The sequence below is a fragment of the Lycorma delicatula genome, chromosome 4, assembly GCF_047948215.1.
Source record: "Lycorma delicatula isolate Av1 chromosome 4, ASM4794821v1, whole genome shotgun sequence".
Classification (NCBI taxonomy): domain Eukaryota; kingdom Metazoa; phylum Arthropoda; class Insecta; order Hemiptera; family Fulgoridae; genus Lycorma; species Lycorma delicatula.
The window spans coordinates 137397740-137418799 of record NC_134458.1 but is presented as its reverse complement, the minus strand read 5'-3'; the positions used below and the strand labels follow the sequence as shown (position 1 = coordinate 137418799).

Genomic DNA, 21060 nt, shown 5'->3' with positions numbered 1-21060 from the left:
TAATTATGAATTATGATTTCAACTGTTTACAGTACATTAATAATATGTGGTATATTTATAATAAATTGAAACCACGCTGAAAAAGCAAGTAAAGAGTGTATTTTTGTGTGAGTATCCTTTGTTATAATTTCAATGAGTCATGCCTGCTGACAATCTTTAGCTGAAGGGCCTTTCACATTACTCTGCTATTAGACACTTAATAGACACTAAACTACTTCCCATATCAAGTCTTGTTTCCAACCAGTAAAATTAACTGACATGTTGTGTTTTGTACGACAAGTGTTTACTTAGTTATGTCTTATAGTGACTGCAGAGGAAAATAATCAAAATATGATTAATTGGAAGACAAATGGAGAACCATTAAGCATTGGAGAAAAAGCACTCGATTGTTAATGCGTACCGAAGTAAAGTAGAGTGTAATGCAATTTCAATAAGATTCAAAATTATTAGAAAAATTGCTTATGTAAGAGGGATCTGTGATCAATGTGTATAATGTGATTTTGTGAGCATAAAGTTGGTTTGGTCTCCAAAAAAAAAAAAAAACTATAAGAAAATTTAGAAAAGAATCAATGATTTTCAATGAAAATGTCATCTGTAGACAAAGTGCGCAGATTTTATTTTCAAATTAAATGCTAACAGCATAACAGTGTGAACAGTAATCAAGGACTTTCAGATATTCACAGAATATTTTTAAACTATTAAAAACAATGAATTCACACATACATACATAAAAGTGCATTAGGTTTGGTGAAACTAATTAGTTCGATTAAATTCCTTATTTAACATTTTTATCATTGCATATAATTATGGACTACGCAGTAACAGTAGGACAGTTGAATTACTTGCAAAGTGAATTTCCATGCTCTCCAATTTTTCACTCTCATGCATGCAGTTTGTTTAGAAACTAAGTTTGACAAATAAAGTGGTTTTCTTATTTGATTTAATATGTATTTAAGAAGTTTTACATTTATTTTCAGAAGCCAGCCGATGAAGTTGTCCGTTTAGCCTTACGTCAGTTAAATACTACTACTGTACGTCTACAAGCAGAGTGTGCTAATTTAGAAGGTAGTTCTGAACGTGTACGTACATGTGCTTATAATATGGCTAAAGCTACACGCCAGTTATTGACTAGATTTCAGGAATCAAGGCACTCTACAAGGACCTGACAACTGATCTTATTATTGTTATTATTGCTTAAGTATAGAATTATTTATCGTTTAAATTTTAAAATATTGTTTATATATAAGTTGTTTAGTCTACTACCTCTTCCATTTAACATTCATTTTATAGCCTTTTAATTGTTGAACTTTTTAATTAGATCATTAATATAGATTTATTATTTGTTTTAAAATAAGTGTTATTAGATATGCATTTTGAATTGAAAAAATAATGTTATTTTTTCTTGCCCATGTTATTTATATTGTTATAGCTTAACTAGAAATTTTAATCATTTTATTATTATTCATAATAGTACTGATTTTTTTTTTGAGCATTGTGAGATGTATTTATTTAGTGACTGTAGCTTGTAAAATGATATTTTGCAGTTCATATTACATATTACATTAGATTTATTGAGCTTCTTGATAATGCTCTTTTATGAATGAAGTATTTGTATTTTAATAAATTGATTTCTAAAATTTTTATTCCAGGTACTAAGAGTTTTTATATTTTGTGTCTTAATATTTAAGAATTCTTTTTTAACTTATTTAACTCAGACGGATGTAGGTCAGTCACCAGTCAGTTAATTTAGTATTTTAACTAAAATAATATGAATAAATTGAAGAAATCTTTACTTAAACTTTCATATATTAAAAACGTTTTACTATATTTTCTATCAAAAAAGTTTACAAATTTAATTTCTGTGTTTCACTTCATGTACTCTCTGATTGATTTTTTGAACTATTTTGAATGTTTTACCACAATGATACCAGTGAAACATTTATCTGCCTTTTGCTCATGGTTAGCATTATTGTTGTATCCTTTATGCTAATGATTTTAAGAAGTAATTATTTGCCTATAAGTGCTCTAATAGCACTCTGTTCATTCTTTTTTTTTATATATATATTTGTCAATCGTGGCCAAATATTTTCACTCATGTGCCAAATGATATCTAGTTTCATTCATATTGGAGTATTGATTATGATTAATTAATGAAGTGGGCTATGTATATTCTTTTTAAGGAAAACTCTGCATCCATCTGAAATATATAAATATTTATTATACAATTTTTTAATTATATATATTTTATCTTGTTGTTATTCCATTTATTATAATAGACTATTGCTAGAATTTTAATTTATAATCTTTTGTAAACCTATGTAGTGATCTGAATGATAGAAATTTTACATCGTTTTTAAAAAATATATTGCAAAATTTGTTGCCACTTTAGAATTGATTAAGCAATTTTCTTGTTGGAGACCCATTCAGTTAGGCTAGTTTTTTTGTGTTGATCCAGGACAATCATTCCTGATCAGTGGTGTTTATTAAGCCCCAATTATTAAAGAAGTTGTTAATAAAACTGATAATAGATAAATATTAAAATAAATATAACATGTTGAAGGTTGGTTAGTTTGCATTTACAGTAATGTAAAAATTAAAGGAATAAAATAAAATGAAGGATGTGAACAGTCATATCAGTTTACTGTTTTCAAGGGTCATGTGTAGCAGTAAAGTACCATTGAAATGCAAATAATAATATTTAAAACCTGTCTTGATGTTTAGTATAAAATATAAGCAATAAATAAGCATCTTGATAGCAGATTGTTGGCAGTAAAGAAAATGTTTTGAGTTGTAACAGGAAAAACAAAGTTGTACTGTAAGGAGGAATAATTTAATTTGAATGCAGTTTGGAAAATTGAGATGTTGGAAGAGTTAGATGTTAGTGTCACATAAAGAGGCTGGATAAAGCCAGAACAGCAACAGTAGCATTGTAAACCTAACTACTGTAGGAAATTTTGTTGATGCTTCAAAAGTGATGGAAGAATAGTAGATATATTTAAAGTCATGGATGTTTGTGAAATAGTTCTCTGTCAACTGTTAGGACCATTGGTGAAAGAAGAAATTGAAAATGAAATAAAAGAATTGAAAATCTGTAATTACTCTGAATTTTATTAACTCAAAAATTGTGAAAAAAAAATTTAAATGGCTGTTTCATTGTGAAACCAGCTTTAATATGAATGAATCACTACAGCATTTGTTAATTAATACAATACATGTAATGTAATCAAGAAAACTGGAGCATTAAATGTTAACTTAGCAGTATTAGGTACATCTTAGATATTCTGAAGGTTAAGTCAAGTAAAAGATTTGTATCTAAAGTTAGCTTACATTAAATGATGGGTATTAAACAGTCAGTTTATTGCTTAGTAATCTTGAGATGGTAGAGTTGTCATGTTTTGCTTTAATTATACAACTTTAATGTGTAATTCCAATTTTAAAATATATTATTAAACTGACTTTTATTTTTCTGTTATACAAATTTCAGATATAATTTCTTTTTGTGCCTGTTGTTAGATGTTAAAGACTCTGATTAGTAGTTATAAATTTTATGAAAAATTATACATTAAATATTTTTAACTATTATATACTTTAATGAATTTGTTGCTCATGTAAAAAAATCTAATTTTACTATTTAAAAATATTATATTTGCACTTACATAATTTTAATTATATACAGTTAGTTGTTACATTTTAATTGGATATTTTAAAGCACTGATTAATAATTTATAAAATTATAGTTATTACTACTTAAATCATTTTAAATAGTATTACTTATGAGATATGAATTTTAAAAGTGAAATATTATTTCCAATGAATGAAAAAGGTGTTAATTATTAATATTTTAACTTTTTTATTATTATTAGGAAAAAAATATATACAGTAAAATTCGTATAAATGTATAACAAACATAAAATTGAAAATAAAAGTAAGAAAACTTTTGTAAGGAGTTTATATTAGAAAACTCATGTGTAGGACTTGTGAAGAAGGGGAAAATAAAGCATCAATATGATTTGATGAATTAGGATAAATTAGATCCTTGGAAGAACAATAAATAAGTTCTTTCACACTATAATTTCTGAAAATTTTCTACCTGAAATGGTGATGTCAAGCAAGTTAAATTGTAGGGCAGATTTTGATTGATGTTTACATTATTAATTAATAAGATTGATTTGAGTAACATTCGGAGTACCTACATTCTCAAAATTACATTTATCACTAAAGTACTCTGAAATGCATCAACTAAGAACGTTAGAGTGACAGGAAGGAAATAACGCTATCAGCATTCTGCCATAGGAAGGGCAGCAAATAAGACAAATCAATTATGATAATCCTAACAGAAATATAAAGTATTGTGGAAAAAACTATTAATAGTATACTAATCTAAAATGGTACTTCTGATGTCACCACACACAAGTTAATCTAATTGCATTTGAGTATTTGTATTTATATCACTCAGCTGTTCAGATTTAGTTATTTCACTGCTTAGTTGTTGTTTAATAAGCATTTTTCTTTTTAAATTACAGATGTCTTTGTTGATTGTGTTCAGATGGGGGAAATCATGTTTTATATCATTTTATAAGTTTTTTATTCTTTGTTTTTTTTTTTTTTAATTCTAGTTTATGATTCTTTTTATTTTGTGAAAATTAAAAAAAGTAAAAAATTCACTTGTGTATGTATGTATTTATATATATTTATTACTAATTTTATTTGTAAAACTATTACTTCTTATAATTTATGTGTTTATTCTTGATAAATATGGTGTATTATAGAAATTGTCGGTTAAATTAAAAATATTTTGATTTTTGGTTAATGAGCATTAGTTGTTTGAAACTTATTTATATTATTGGAATAAATGGATGATAATTACAAATAAATATACTTTTTTTAAACAAGACATTTTAATTATTAATATAAAATGTAAACAAAAATTAGTCCATATTAGTGGATTTGAAGTACTAACTATAAACAGAAGCTCCTGTATAAAAATTCTTATTTCTATGTAAATATCAGTCATGTTTTATACTAAAACTACTGAAAAACAAGAATTTTTAATCTATAAAACTATTCTTATGAATTTTGACATATGGGAGTGTTATTTTCAAGATCCAATGCTTTGGGAGGATCCATTTCTGTTTACAATGGTCAAGAATGAAAGTGTATTAAAGAATATGAAATAAATCTTATTTTTATGTTTTTTCCTCTTTTAAATTAAGTGACATTGACTGCGATGTGGTCATTAGCTTTTGATATTTTTAACTTGATGGCTGTATTCTTCAATACTTTTCCCGATGTAGAAAAATAATTTTTCATTGTTCTAACTTTGACAGTTTTTATAATACCCTCATGTAAGGTACTGTACCAAGACAATAATGTAATGTTAAAAATTTGTCACACTCCACTTACATAATAGTTATATGTAATCATGTAAGTAGTATCATTTGTTTTTATTATTCTAGCTCACTTTTATTTCATTCAGTTTTCTTAAATAACTAATTCATTTTTTCAGTTGTTATTTACATAATTTAATATATAAAAGCTGTTTATTCTAAAATACATTTGAATCTCTTTGCTTGTTCTAATGGTTTTCATTACCACATTACTGATTTTTTACTTAATTACATACTTACTGTATTTTTTAACTCTAGAAATTTATTAAATCATACAAAACCAAAAAAAAAAAAAAAGTACAGTATTAAGGGACTAAAAAAATAATTAAAATGTAAATGGTGGACTTAATTTTGTAAATACACTCAATTTAATACGATTGCATAATTTCTTTGAGGCAAGGGTCTCTCAAATACTGACTCCTCATGAATTTTTTGTTCACATAATTTATCTATAAGGCAAGTTATGTTCTGCAAAAGTATCTTTCCCAATTGTTATGACATTCCAGAGTGACATCGTTGCTGAATAAAATTAAAAAAAATTTATTCTTAGAGTAAGAGAGCAGATGTAAGCAAATGGAAAAGTTGTATTTAGCTAGTTAAATAATAAATATTATCTCAATGGTATAATCAATATAATTTCTTTTTTGAAGCTTATTTTTTATCAGTTATTAAATTTGTTCTTTTTATTTAATGGCTCTGAAATTGTTATATATATATTAGAATAATAGAAAATAAAAGTTAACATAGATATAAAAAGAGATTAGTCTAAAAAATTTTAATTTTCTATTTGATTGTGTATCTGATAATTATTTAGAAAGATGACGCGCATTCAAAAGTCAATAATCTTTGCATATGTTATAGTCATTGTGTCAGTAAACAAGAAAGAAGTGTCATTCTACAGAAGTATTTAAATTTGACTATCTTTTTGCTATAATAATGATGAATTTTTTGTGTGTGCATCTGTGCCAGGCACAGATTGTTTTGTATGGACTATTGATCTATTTGTTTATCAGTGCTAATAAAGTAGCAGCTGATCCGTCCTGAACAGGTTCAAGTTTGACGGACTGCTCACTTCCTCCAAAAACCGACTGTTATTAATCTTCCATTGTTGAATTTACTCTTTCTGATTTTTGTTTCATCAATCTCCACGACTTCATTATCACCTTCTAATAGTGTTGAAACCGTTAATAAGCACACCCTGGACAAAAACTTGTCTGATCAGTAATCGTACTGGAGAATGAATGATTAAATGATAAGCAGTGAATTTGCATGCTTGCTTCAAGAATATGTGCATATTCTCAGACCATGTTCCTTTCAATACACTCACTTTCATGTTGCAATGTGCTTTTTATATGTTTGCGATGAGCATTCACATGTGCATGAATGGGTTCACATCGAAACAATAACTGTTAGCAAAATATCTCATTTCTTTGCTGCATCATGGATCACTTATTTCTCTATTAAATAAGTCAGTAATGAATCTTTATTATTACAAATTGTGAGAAACTCATTTAATTTTATTTTTATAATTTAACATTAATGTTTCATTACAAGCTACCAATATGTGAAATCAGTTGATTCAAATGAACTATAGGGTGGTGCTTGAAATGATCCAACATTTGTTTTGGCAATAATTGTTTAGGTTAATAAATTATTAATAGGTTTTATGTTAGCAGAAGTGACTGCAATTCATGAATATTAGTTTCTTCTCTTTCTGAGGGTGTTGTTTGTGTATTGTTCCAAGATGGCTGACACAGGAAAATTGACTATTGAACAGCGGCGTAAAGACTGTGTTGTTTTTTTAATAAAACAAAAAGTGTGGTGCTTACACAAAGACGGTATCATGCACATTTTCAAACTCGGTTGCCCTCATTTAAAACAATATGTAGACTTTATGAAAAAATTTAATAGAGATGATTCAGTATTTGAGAGTAAGTGCGAATGGCCTACCAATGTTCGTACTCCACTGTCAGAGCAGTGTTGCTGAGGAGCCCATGCAAATCAACAAGAAAAGCAGCAGCACAACTTTTAATTTCTAGGGCACCTGTGCATGAATTTTAAAAACGGATTTGCATTTGTATCTGTACAAAATAACTGTTGCCTAAATTAAAGTTTGACAACAAACATCAAAGAATGGCATTTGCTGAATGGGCTGTGAACCAAGAAATTGAACAATGTTTGGTTTTCAGATGTGGCACATTTTCACCTAGACGAGGTTAACACACAAAATGTGTGTTTTTGGGCTTCCGAAAATCCACACATGCTTCATGAAAAGGTTCATCACGCTCCAAGAATTAATGTATGGGCTGCTATCTCAATTAATAGGGTAATAGGACCATTCTTTTTTGAACAGACAGTGAACACTGAACATTATCTAAACATGCTGTGTAGTAATTTTGTTCCTCAGCTTCTTGCAAAAGAATTTCCATTAGAAAATGAGTGGTTCATGCCACATCATAAACAGTTAATGTTATTTTAGACTTTCTACATGAAACTTTTAACACAAATGTCATTTCAAACCAATTTCCTAATCATGCGTGTGGATAGAATTGGTTCATGAACAGTCCTGATTTAAATCTGTGTGGTTATTTTCTTTGGGAATTTCTAAGGGAAAAGATTTTCCCTAAACATCCTTCTACAGTGATGGAACTGCGAGTGCTGATCATTGAGGTGTGCGTCGAGATAACCGATTATATGTGTTGTCGAGTTATTAACAACGTAGGAGTTTGTGTTGAAGAAGTTGCTAGTCATGATAGTAATCATATTGAACATGTGATAAGCAGAACATAGTCTACAGGTATATAGTAAACACATATTTTACTTTTCTGTATGGTGATTTAAATAAATATTTTTTAACAAAACCAAATGTTAGATCATTTCATGCACCAATCTGTATATTTATCATTTGATACAGATTATATGAAAAATAAAAATGTGAAAACAAGAGAATATTGATTCAAATTCAATACATTACCTTTGCCGCTACAGGAATGTGTAATTTTTTGATTTTAAAATCTTTATAAATCAAAAACTACAATAAAACAACATTTTTTATTTGTACTTAAAATCAGCACGGTGAACACGAAAAATGCCAAGATTATTGACCTTTGAATGCTGAATTACAGTATCTTCAATATTCTTCCTGATGATGCAGGGAATTGCCTATTAAGAAATTGTTTAATTTTACTTTCTCTTTATTACCTTTGTCTCATAGTTTGTAACTAAATTGATCTATCTTGATATAAAGGCTCATAAAAAATGCTAAATATTTTTCAACAACAAAGTTGTTTGTGCCAAATTGTCAATGCCCTGCAATGATGTATATATATATTTATCATTATTAACTTATATGTGTATCATATACGGTTCAAACAATTCTAAAAAATTACTGCATAAAAGTAATATTTTTCCTTTGAATATAATTTTGTAAAAATGATGACTTATAGTTTCCACTTAAGAATGCCCATATCAAAAGCTAATGTTTTTAGTTGTTAATATATAAATAAATTATTAATTTGTTAATAAGTTAACTATTTTACAAGTAGTCATAGCAACTATGAGATTGTTTACATTAGCTGTCTTTTCTCTCACTGGGTATAATGAACTGTCTTTCATCGTAATGTACAGTTTTTTCTTTCTAGTTTTGTTTCTTGAAACTCTCCTTTCTTTTATTTTACTCATCTGTAATGGCCTAAAAATATATAAATCGTGTCTTATTCACAATAGAATTGCAATAACTTAAATTACTTTTACTATATAACAGAAATGTTTAATTTTTATAATTAGGCCATGTCTATAAAGAAACTAAACTTGAAATAAATTTACAATCGGAATAAACAATAGTTTTACAGTCGGCATGATGTCATCAGCAATAAGATAATTGAGTAAAGCCTCTTTTGTTAATTTTCTCGCAGAATCCATAAGATGCTAACATTCTTAATTTATGTTTATGATGGCTTGAATGAGACTATGTGATTTTTAGTGGCGATTTTCATCACAATCTCAATAACAGTCTTGAGATTTTTCATTTTCTTTTTTTGTCATCTGAACAGGCTGATTTGAAGTTACACTTCTACCATTACTATTGATACACTTAATTTTTCTTATTGGTATAAGATTTCTCAGACGTACAATTTTTCTTTCCTGTATTATTTTCATTGGTCGTTTCTGAATTCAGATTTTGAATATTTTATGTTACAGAAGGTAATGTTGAAAGAAAATCGTTACTCATAACGTTACAGTTTGTTACTTCAGTCTGAATTTTGGCAGAATTATTCAACTCTACCACAAGCACTATCATTTAAAACAGAAACTTGTTCCAACAGGAATAAACTTGAAAAAATCATTTAATAAATAAAATTTATGTTTATTTTATTATTTTTTTAATTAAAGTCCTTCAAAGATAAAAAAATGAAAATAAAGAAATGCAATGCAATGCAATATTATTTTTACACATATGTAAACATAACAGAACCTTAGAAACAACAGTACAATATTGATAACTGCTTTAAAATTGTATCTAATAATGTTAATTAGTTGAACAACCATTATTTTATTGTATGTTTATTAAATATTTACTGTTAAGAGTTAAATTGTAACAAAATAAATTTATAAACTGTTAATTATTTTTAGGATCTAGTAATAATTATTAGTTAAGCATAATTAGTATAATAATCAACATATATGTTTATAGAATTGTCACAAAATATGCTGTATTCTTTTTTTTACATACAACCTCCTTACCCTAAATAGTAGGGATGGGTATTGTGATAATTAATTGGTAAGTGCAGAAATAAAATAAACAGAAAGAATGTTGTGCATGACATTTAATTGAAGACTAAGTCATTCTCTTTCATTGAAGCAAAGTCGTAAAAACTTAAAATATATAGCATTTTTTTAAAGACTGTTATTCTACTAGGCAAGTTTGAGTGATTCTAGAGGCAAGAAAACCCCTTTCTATCAATATTATAAAAAAAAGGTTAGACATTATTTTTCTTCATCAATTTTTATACAGTAAAATTTTGCATCTCAACACATTTTTTAACTAGACTAAGAAGAGAAAGTTTGTTTTAGATTGTACACTTTTAAAATTATTTTAAAAATAGGTTTATTTTTATTTCTCATCTTCAAATAAGGAACTTCAGAAAACATATGAGAGTTGGAAAATTGATTGTAATCATTTTATATCAAAGAAATGGATGTGAAATAAATGATTTTTAATAGTTAAAAACAGTGATATTAATTGAATTACACAGCAATACTTTAATCAAAATAAATTTTGTTTCAAATCAACAGAAAAGTTTAAAGCTAATAAAGATGTGTGAGTTTATATAAGATTGAGGTGTTTTTGAATGAGGATTTTAGTGGACTAAAGTTAGGGTGAGGTTGTAAAGTATCTATTAAAGTAATGTTAACATGAATTTTATGATTTTCTAAAATGTTTTACTGTTGTAAGAATATGTTTTTAAAATTTTGTTGAGACTATGAGAAGTTTAAAAATTGTTCATCTTACATTTTCATAATGCATTTTTTAAATTGATAAAAATATTACAGTAGAGAAGATATAATTTAATTTTAAAGTATATTTTGTTTCTATTTTATGAAATTCTCATTCTTAGAATACTATTTCTAAAGTTCTAGGTCAGGATTTTTGTGTATGCATGTGCATTTTATCTTATTTAAATAAACACTATCAAGCAGAACTATCGTTACAGGGCAGACAGCAACTCCAATTAAGTTCATGAACGTCCTTTACACAGCAGCAAGGTAACGGTATGGTGTGTGCAATAAATGAAATCACTAACAATCCAGTCAACATTAATATATAATTTATTGTATCAGTTCTTAGAATGTATGCTAAATAAGCATTTACTAAGCCGTGCAAAATGTAAATCACTGTAATTTTAAATTTAATTGTCTTTCACCATGTAAAAACGAAGTAGTGTGGTTATTTAAAAAATAGATCCATGAGAAATTCATTGGCTTAACTTGAAATGTTTATGTGAACTCTTGCATATGAATAGCACAGTAAGAGAAAAGGATGCTACTGCAATAACAGGTAGTCAGGAGTATGGGTGACTTGCAACTGCTACAGCAACACTTAGCCGAAAAATAAATTAACCAATTACAATTTATTGATATATTTTTTTTGGAGATTAACACTAGAGTACTTTACCTAATTTCACTACCATCTGAATTTTTACTATGTTTTAACAAAGTGGTTTATATGTTTGTCTATGCAAACAAATAAGTCTAATATTACTTATTTTGTTGATAATATTAATTTAAAATAATTATACTGATACTATGGGAAAAAAGTTTAGCTTGGAGAAAACTTAGGCAGAAAGCTCTTGTCTCTTGACCATAGATTAACCATATTATGAAAAATTTGACTAAATCCTTTTAATGTAAAATTTGGTGATTAGTAATTTATGGGAAAAATTTATCAACTTTCCCTCTTTAAATGTGTCACTTGATATGTTGCTCAAATTTTTATTTTAGAAAATCTGTTTAAAAAACTACTAATGAAAAAACTGCATTTAAAAATAAAATAATGATGAGACTTATAATTTAATAATAATTCTTACAATATTATAAATTTTACAAAAAGTTTCATGTTAACATTACTACATATGAATTTAAAACCTATTGGCCATACTCTCATTGCATTTTAATGTATATCAATATTCATAAATTAAGTAGTATCAGATCTAAAAGAAAAACTTAATATAATTTACAACAGTTATTGATTTTTTTCATCAAATAAACTAAATATTTTTATAAGTTATATTTATAATAATTTAATTAGTAATCACAGATTTACTTAGACTAAATGTTTGTGCATGAATTGACCTAAAATTTGATTTAATACTAATTACAAAAAAAAAAAAAAAATGGGGCCATAATATTAAAGTGAAACTATGTGTTTGCTGGAAAAACTAATTATTATATTTTTAAATGAACTGTTTTATCAGTATTATCTTTATATTAATAATTTAATTATAAGATTATATATATATACACACATAAAGATGTTATTCAATTGTTATTTTTTATGTAAAAAAAAGTTTACATGTATTATTAATTAAAGCTTCTTACTGAAATGTTTTAGTTTATTTTGTTTCTTTACAAAATGGTAAAATACTGTAATAACCAGGATTACAAACACAAGTTATCCCTGTGAACAAGTGATAACCTGTTCACACTACCATGCCATATTGTACAATATGATAGTGGTCAGCAACCAATGCTCTTTTTCTCTTCTCTTCATTTTCCTGTTTAGCCTCCGGTAATTACCGTTCAGATAATACTTCAGAGGATGAATGAGGATGATATGTATGAGTGTAAATGAAGTGTAGTCTTGTACATTCTCAGTTCGACCATTCCTGAGATGTGTGGTTAATTGAAACCCAACCACCAAAGAACACCGGTATCCACGATCTAGTATTCAAATCCGTATAAAAGTAACTGCCTTTACTAGGACTTGAACGCTGGAACTCTCGACTTCTAAATCAGCCGATTTGGGAAGACGCGTTCACCGCTAGACCAGCCCGGTGGGTTCAAATTATTATCTAAATATCTCTTAATTTACTTAGTGATATTACATTAGCTAAAAGTGTCTACTTCCAATGTTAGTTCACGTTTCAGCACAACTTTTTACGGGCACGATTTTACCAACATTCTTGGGCGTTTTTTTTTTTTTTTTAGGCAGGAAACATGATTCTGAGAAAAACTTTATTTTCACTGTCCGATCTTTTGGCATATCTTAACTCCTTCATATGTCCCCGTAAGAAGTAATCTGAAGGATTCAGATCGGGAGATCTGATTGACCAAATCGTGGGCCTTCTCGCGTAACCACCTATCTGGAAATGTTTCACAAAGATACTGAGTAACGCAGCGATCAAAATAAGTTGGTGTTCCGTCTTGCTGGAAATATATGTGTTCGCAATATCAGAAAAATACCACTAAAAACTGAGGAAGCTCATTTTGAAAAACAGATAGGCATAAATCTGTGAGCAACGCATGTGATTGTTTGTTTACATATGTATCATCACATTGGGTTGATGTTATAGATATTCATGATTATTTCATTTATTTTATCTATCAATTCCTGACATCCTATTTTATCATTCTTTTACATTATCATTGTTTAATTTGGTCTATCAAACCCACAAAATACATCAAATGATGTATCTCAAAAACAATGAATTCTATCAATAACTTTACCTGACATTTATCAATGTCTTTATTTAGGTCTTTTTTATTGCACTTCAAACATAAGGTTTGTTTCTACTTAACTCAGTAAATTTAATAAATGTTCAGCATTCATACTACATTGAGTTTTTCTTTAGTTTGGGTGTGTTATTTAAATAATTTTTTTTTCAGAATAAAGTGATATCAAAACAAAAAAGAATTTGACTATTTCAAGAAGATTAGAAAATAAATTACGGTTTCATTAGACAAGGAGAAAAAGTAGCACGTTGTTTGTGAAAGAAATAATTGTAGCACGTAGTTCAAATGTTGTGAGACATTACGATACAAAAACATAAGATACAATTATCTCATTTGAACGCAGACATAAGGAAAGAATACTTAAAAAGGTTTACAACGGCAAACATCAAACAAACTCATTAAAAAATTTTATGCAAAAAGATAATGAAATCAAGTTTTTCAGCATCATACTGCATTGCTAAAAATTGAAAACCATTCATAGATGGAGTTCTTAAAAGAAACATTCTTAAGGATGTCTAAAGATCTTTATTGTAATTTTCCAAATAAAAATGAAATTTTGCAGAAAGAGATCCCTTTGTCTACTCAAACTGTTTAATGAAGAATAACTATTGTGAATGAAGATATAAATCAACAATTTGAAAATGACTTCAGGAAATGTGATGTTATTATTTTATATTTGGACAAGAGTACAGATAGAAATAATATTGCACGATTAAAATTGATAGCAAAATTTTTTCTGATTCTAAAAAATCTATAATTGAAGAAGTGTGAACTGTTTCATCAATACATAATACAACAACAGCAAAGGATATTATATGGATATAAAGGATATTTTTTTATGCAAAAATTCATAAATAAGTATGATAACATCAAGAATAAAATATTTTCTATTATGACTGATGGAGCGGCTGCAATGATCAACAAAAATATTTCATCTCATTGTTTGAAAAATATCTTGAACGACAAATTCTATCTTTTCATTGTATTATTCACCAAGAAAGTTTGTGTGCTCATATTTCTAACAGAAAATTTGAAGATATTATGTCAACCGTGACAAAAATTATCAATAAGATTATTGCACGGTCTTCTGTCTCTCACAGGAAATTTAAATTATTGTTGGAAGAAATTGAATCAAGAGTATGGAGATCTCTTACATAATAAAGTTCGTTGGTTAAGCAGAGGTAAAGTCATCAACAAATTTGTTAATCTTTTAAATGAAGTAAATATATTTTTAATGGAAATGGGTGAAGAATGGCCCCTGATATTGATAATGATGTGTGGATTTTTAATTTAATGTTTTTAGCAGACATTACAGAGCATTTAGATTATTTAAACTAATATTATATTATAATAATTATTGTATATAATTAAATGTAATATTATAATTTACTGTTATTTAAACTAATATCAACTTTGCAGAAGTATTTCGTAAACAGATTTAATGATTTACAAAAACACTCGCCCATGTTTAAATATATTGTGCAACCTGACATTACGTTACAAAATAGATAAAAAATATTTTGTACCTTGAGAATACCGATTTAGAATTAATAAAATTTAACAATTCTGCAATTTAGAAACTAAAATTCAAAAATACCAGAGTTGAAATTATGAAAAACAAAGACAATTATCTTGACATGCTAACCAGAACTTGGAATGAACTCCCAGACAGATTTAATTGTATGAAGAAGTCACATTCACTCTGTTAAATGTTTTCGGTACAATGTACTGCTTATGAGCAAACATTCTCAATTATGAATTATATTATAAACCTGTATCAAAATTGTTAAACTGAAGAAAATTCAGAAATGTGCATAAAATTAAAAACTTCAAACTCTGAACCAAATATTGATGTGTTAGCTTCCAAAATTGAACTAATATTTAAATATTGTCATTTTTTATGATGTTTTTATATAGTGTGTATTATTATAGTCAAATAAAAATGTCTTAATAGACAATAGATTTCCAGGTTTTATTTTAGTAGCAAGCTTACTGTCTATTACTTTGAATTACCCGTTTTGTGATATGCCAATGTATTTGGGTTGCTGACCTTTGTCCTAGGCAATGTGTTTAGGATCCCTTGTATCATACTACATTTCTTATATTGGTACTAACTGTAATTACTACCCATTCACCTTTGAAACTTGTTTTTACATGCCCCTCATTTTACGCTTGTCGACACCATTTCCTGATGTACAGGCTGTGGATCCCGTAGATATAGACCAAGTAGTTTCTTGAAAGGCATAGGGGATTGACCAACTTGACCTGGATATTTTCTATCATGTGCTCCCTGTCATAAGAGAGCCTCTTGGCAGACTGTTCTCGGGGTGCCTAAGCTGGGGTTGCTTTCTGACTTGTTGGAAGGTGGCTTTGGTGAGAGTGCTCTTAAAATCAGAAAAGGATCTGAGTGGGGTCAGCAGTTATTGGCCCATCAGCCTCTTGTCGGTAATTGGCAAGTTGCTTGAAAGGCTGGTTGTGGAATGGCTCTGGGAAAGCATCAATATGAACTCACTTCATAACCTAAGGTTATGTTGAAAATGATATATTTTAATTTTAGTTGAAAACAAAAATGGTGTTAGGATTATCACAAAAAGATTATTAAACAAACTGTTGTAAATAGTGTCCACTTAGTAGTAATTAAGTATCCATAGTATTACTGTTGTAAGTATCCATTTTTTACATAGAAAGAAAAGAAATGTAATAAAATGTATGCAAAAAAATTAGAAAATTTATTGTATGGAAACTGCTGATTGTTACATTAAAAGATAGAAAACAATGAAGTTTGTTAAAAATGAACAGTTGGATATTGCCATGTACCAATGGTCTTAATGCTGTCAGGGCTTATAATAATCAGAACTATTGATAAAAAAAAAATCTTTGTGGAAAAATTATTATCCAAGGTTCACAAGAAGCTAAATTTAATTTCTGGACTATATGATAAAACTGGACATTGCAGTAGAAAAGCAGAGTGCTGATAATAGAGAGAGCTAATTATCATGAGAAACTATACAAGGAAATGGTTGACTAAGATCTAATTGAAAGACCAAATAAGAATAATATAAGAGATTGTGTTTGAATGTTAAATTTAAATAACCAAGCAGTCATATTTCAAGACTGGTCTTTTTAAAACCTGTATTAGGTGTATAATCTTGCTCATCATTGAGCTATGAAGCCAATGAATGACAACTTGACTGAACAAGGATAATAGTAAAACATTAAGTCATATTTTACCCAGATACTAACATTTTATGTTCAGGCAACAGATAAAGACAATTGAGATTAAGAAATAACATATAACATTTTTAATCAAAAATTGTTTACTTGGGCATAAAAACAGAAATGAGATTTTAGGAAAAAAATACACTGCTAGACAAGTGACTTTCAATGTTGCTGAATTTAGAAAGATGTACCAGTTAAATTTAAACAGACTTGAACAGATTGTAGCCTCTAGCTGTTTCAGAGGACTTGCCCCACTACTAATCCACTTAAGAATTACAAAGGAATTGTGTTCCAGAACTCCAGTTTGTGAGATGCTTTTAAAAAATCAGGTGTTTAAAGCAAAAAGTGACATTTTAAAACATAAGAATCCTATATATAGGCTATGTCTTCTGTTCTACAAGAAGTTTCATAATTCTGCACATTACATAATTTCCCCTAATATATTATTTATACAAATCTATTATTAATACAGTTGTATAGCAATATAATTTTCATGAAATAAGCTTAAAAATCTGTAGTTATTTTTTTTTCACCTTTCTAAATAATTAATGACCTTCAAATCCAGAATAACAATTTTTGGTTCAATGCCACTTTTTAAAATAAATTTATTTTTACCTGTTAATTTTTAATTAATAGAAAAGAAATGACGGGTTGTTTGCTATATTACAAAAATCTGGTGTAAAACACACTTGTATTCCATCAAAGTCACAATAATCACACTTTTGTGTGCAAATGTAATTAGTTTTTTAACAGTTTAAAAAAAGCAGAAGGTCCTCAGTCTGGTATAAAACTATTTAATAATTATGTATGTTTCAACCTAAGATCCTGACGGCAGATCTTTTTTTTTATTTTCTCTTTAATAATCCTGTTGTAGAGCTTGTGAAACTTTTAAAATAAAAAATTACATGATATACATGTTTTCAAACTTTTTTGTATGTTTGTCATTTCTGCTTATTAACATTGTATATTATAAAATATTCACATATAACCTGATGTCAGTGTTATTCAAAATATTTTCGAATGAAATCTCAAAAAAATTATACAAAACTTATGAACTTCTGTTGCAGAGGAACAATTAATTTAAGCTAGTTACTAACTTTTTATGTACTCCTTTTATAAAGTATGTTTCTTGTGAATTAAAAAAAAAAAAAATTGACTGTCTTTATATACAAGCATATTTTAAATAAAACTGAAGGTTTAAAATTAAAAAAACAAACAAACTTAAAAATAAAACTATCAGCTGTTTTCATTTCTGATGTTTTGAATTTGGTAAAAAAATTAATAAGTTTGTTAATAATTTATAGGTAGTTTGGTATTATATATGTGTATCTACAATATAAATAATAAGCATAAGTAGTGTACCCTAATATAAAAAGTAAATGCAATAGGTTTGGCACACATATCAAACTGTGTTGACTGAAACATGTAAAACATTATTACAAAATGTGTATGATTCAGAAAGAAGTATGGTCGCTATAACTGTAAGGAATCTTCAGGTTGTTATCTCAACATTATATAAACGTAACAATTTTACAATATATAAATGATAATATAATTTACCTAATTTTATTACTTGTTACATTTTTATAGGGATAAAGGAGTTATACAGCAAAGAAACTAATAATTAAATATAAAGCACATACAAGTTCAGAGCTTAATATATTGCAATTTACACTAATAGTTATTAACTCAGAAAGATTTTTTACATGCATAATAAACTTTGGTTGTTCATGAAATATGTCAAGCTCAATCAGAACATAATCTGTAGATTAGGTATAGCTAAATGTTCAGGCACTACAGGATTAACAATAATTGCTCAAATTGTGGCATCACTACCCCCAAAAAAAATCAGTAAATGAACATAAATTTAACTATAAAATTTTAATTTTAATCCTACACTGTCTAAAAGTTGAATGACAACTACAAACATCAGCTATTTGTTACCACTCCTCTCTTCTGCAATATGCTTTTGAAAAATAAATCTCATTCAACTAATGAACATTTAGATATATTAAACATTTTAAATCCTTAAAGTGTGTAATAAAATTAGGTGGGGTTTGGTTAAACTGATACTGGGAAATGCACAAAGACTGAAAAAAAAACCTGATTAAATCTAATAAAACTTTTCTGATACATATCAATAATTACCTCATTGTATTTTTGTATTCAAAATGCTTAACTGTTACATAAATTCATTTGGCTTAACTGTTTAGTTAAAATCATGGGAAAATGAATTCAAACAGACAATAAAATGGTAATTACACTTGTTTTTTAAAACATTGGGTACATTAACTATAAAAGATGTATTCTACACTTCTCTTGCCTATCGAAAAACTTATCTGTAATTTTAGGGTGGAACACTGTACAATTTGGCAAGCAGCAAATAATACACTTAATTAATATCCTGTAAACTAACATGCTATTATTACAGGTGTTTTTTTCTTCATGCTGGTGTAAATAGAAAAGAAAATTCAACAACTAAAAATGAAGAAACACGAATTTATTTATGGTACATTTACAAAAATAAGAGCGTCCTTTTATATTTATTAAATTAAATTATTGTTAAAAAAATGTCAGTATTTTAACAAAATCAATATAAACCTGTGGAAGGTTTAAGCAACATCTTTGTCCCTTTTTCTTTTCCTGGATTCCTCATTGGCAATATTTTCATTTTCTGAAGGTGTCCATAATGCATTTCTAACAAACCTTTTAGATGCAGGTTGATCAATTTTTGGTCTTAAATGTCTGTCGTGCACAGTTTTTGCCTTTGTCATATAAGATTTAATACGCTCTACTTCCTGCTTTACTGGGTGTTGATGAGGATCAATACCTAATGTACGGAGGTAAGTCCAAAATAACGACGTACTTGCATACGCAAGAAATAAATCATACGTAACACGATCAGCATGTGAGGCATTACTATACAGATCGTTTTCAAAACACTTATCTAGCAATTCTTTAATACCATTTAAACGAGAATTTAATTTTGCCAATGTTGCAATCAAACGTTTGTCTAAGAAGTTATGGTTCGACGAGTTGTTACTCGTTGATGAATTATTACTTTCATTTGACATTATTATTACAAAAAAATTAATATCAGAATTAATAAACAAATGAATTTATAATGAAACTTAAAATAACTACATTATTCTACTTAACCTCAACGTACAACACACATTACAAGGTTACCGTAACATGAAAACAGATACTGAACTGATATCTATCGTAGTTATAGACAATTACATTCGAGCAATCGAGTACGAATATTTTTACCTCTTTGGGAATATCTTAAACTGGGTACCTATTAAATTCAGTGTAGAAAACTTATAAAAGAAAATAATTTTCTAAATAAAACAATGGAAATTTAAGTTAACTATTAAATTAATAGTAGTTACATCTTTGAGTAAAACTAATGAATTTATTTTTTGTTATTACTTTAATCATAGCTTCTGATCTTAATTATTTGATAATTTTCAGTGGTAACAATTTTCTTACGTCTTGAAGTATTTATCTTATACTGGCTACTTAACGTCGTTTGTACAAAATCTCTTTACAGCAGAGTGTTGAGGAGTCGCTAATTATGGACGGCGGGAACGTTTCGGCGGTTTACATTTTACAAATTCAATTTTAAATAATTCAACCCGGTAAGTAAGAGCTGAATTAATTTTTTTAAAGGTATCTAACGCTGTTATATCATAAAATAAACCTTACTTCAATTTGATCTGGTTTTTAATGCGATGAATGACAGAAACTATTTGTGATTTTTAAAAAAAATAGCCATCTTTGATTTCTAGAATGTTGTTTGATACTGTGGGTAGAATAAACTTTCATACAGTATTATTATTATTATTATTATTGTGTGAATATTGTTATATTAAAATGGGGTTATTGGTAATAATAATATGATACATAAATAATAATTAAATAGTCTATATTAATTATGGTCCAGTTTTTTTAGATTTGATAAACTTATGTTATGCAAAGGTTTAATGAATTATTTGCATTTAACAAACTTAAAATTATGGTACACTATTACAGAGAGGATTGTTGGTTTTACTAGATAAAGAGAATGATACTTACACGTGTAGTTATATACAATAATAGCAAATTACTGCAATAAATAAAAATAAAGTAGAAATTCAAAGGTCATCCATTTGTATGTCATCATGATTGTACACAAAGTAAAAATGTATGTGTTTAATAAATTGATAGGTTGAGGGTT

General features: G+C 27.5%; 2 protein-coding genes across 2 annotated transcripts in view; one reads left to right on the top strand and one right to left on the bottom strand.

Annotated features, from left to right (window-relative positions):
- Git (ARF GTPase-activating protein GIT1) overlaps positions 1–12484 on the top strand; it is a 79423-nt gene extending 66939 nt beyond the window's left edge. The window contains exon 13 of the mRNA XM_075364233.1: positions 978–12484. Coding sequence (XP_075220348.1) covers positions 978–1166 — 189 coding nt within the window. The 3' untranslated portion in view covers positions 1167–12484. The remainder of the gene's footprint in view (positions 1–977) is intronic.
- A 6833-nt stretch (positions 12485–19317) lies between these two features.
- Positions 19318–20063, bottom strand: Rrp47 (Ribosomal RNA processing 47). The gene has a single exon (XM_075364231.1). The coding sequence runs from the start codon at positions 19910–19912 to the stop codon at positions 19451–19453; it is 462 nt and encodes a 153-aa protein (XP_075220346.1). The 5' UTR covers positions 19913–20063; the 3' UTR covers positions 19318–19450.
- Between the last annotated feature and the right edge of the window lie 997 nt (positions 20064–21060).

What these genes read in the sequence shown, in the direction of transcription:
- Rrp47 (XM_075364231.1), bottom strand. Translation starts at nt 19,912, where the DNA reads ATGTCAAATGAAAGTAATAATTCATCAACGAGTAACAACTCGTCGAAC.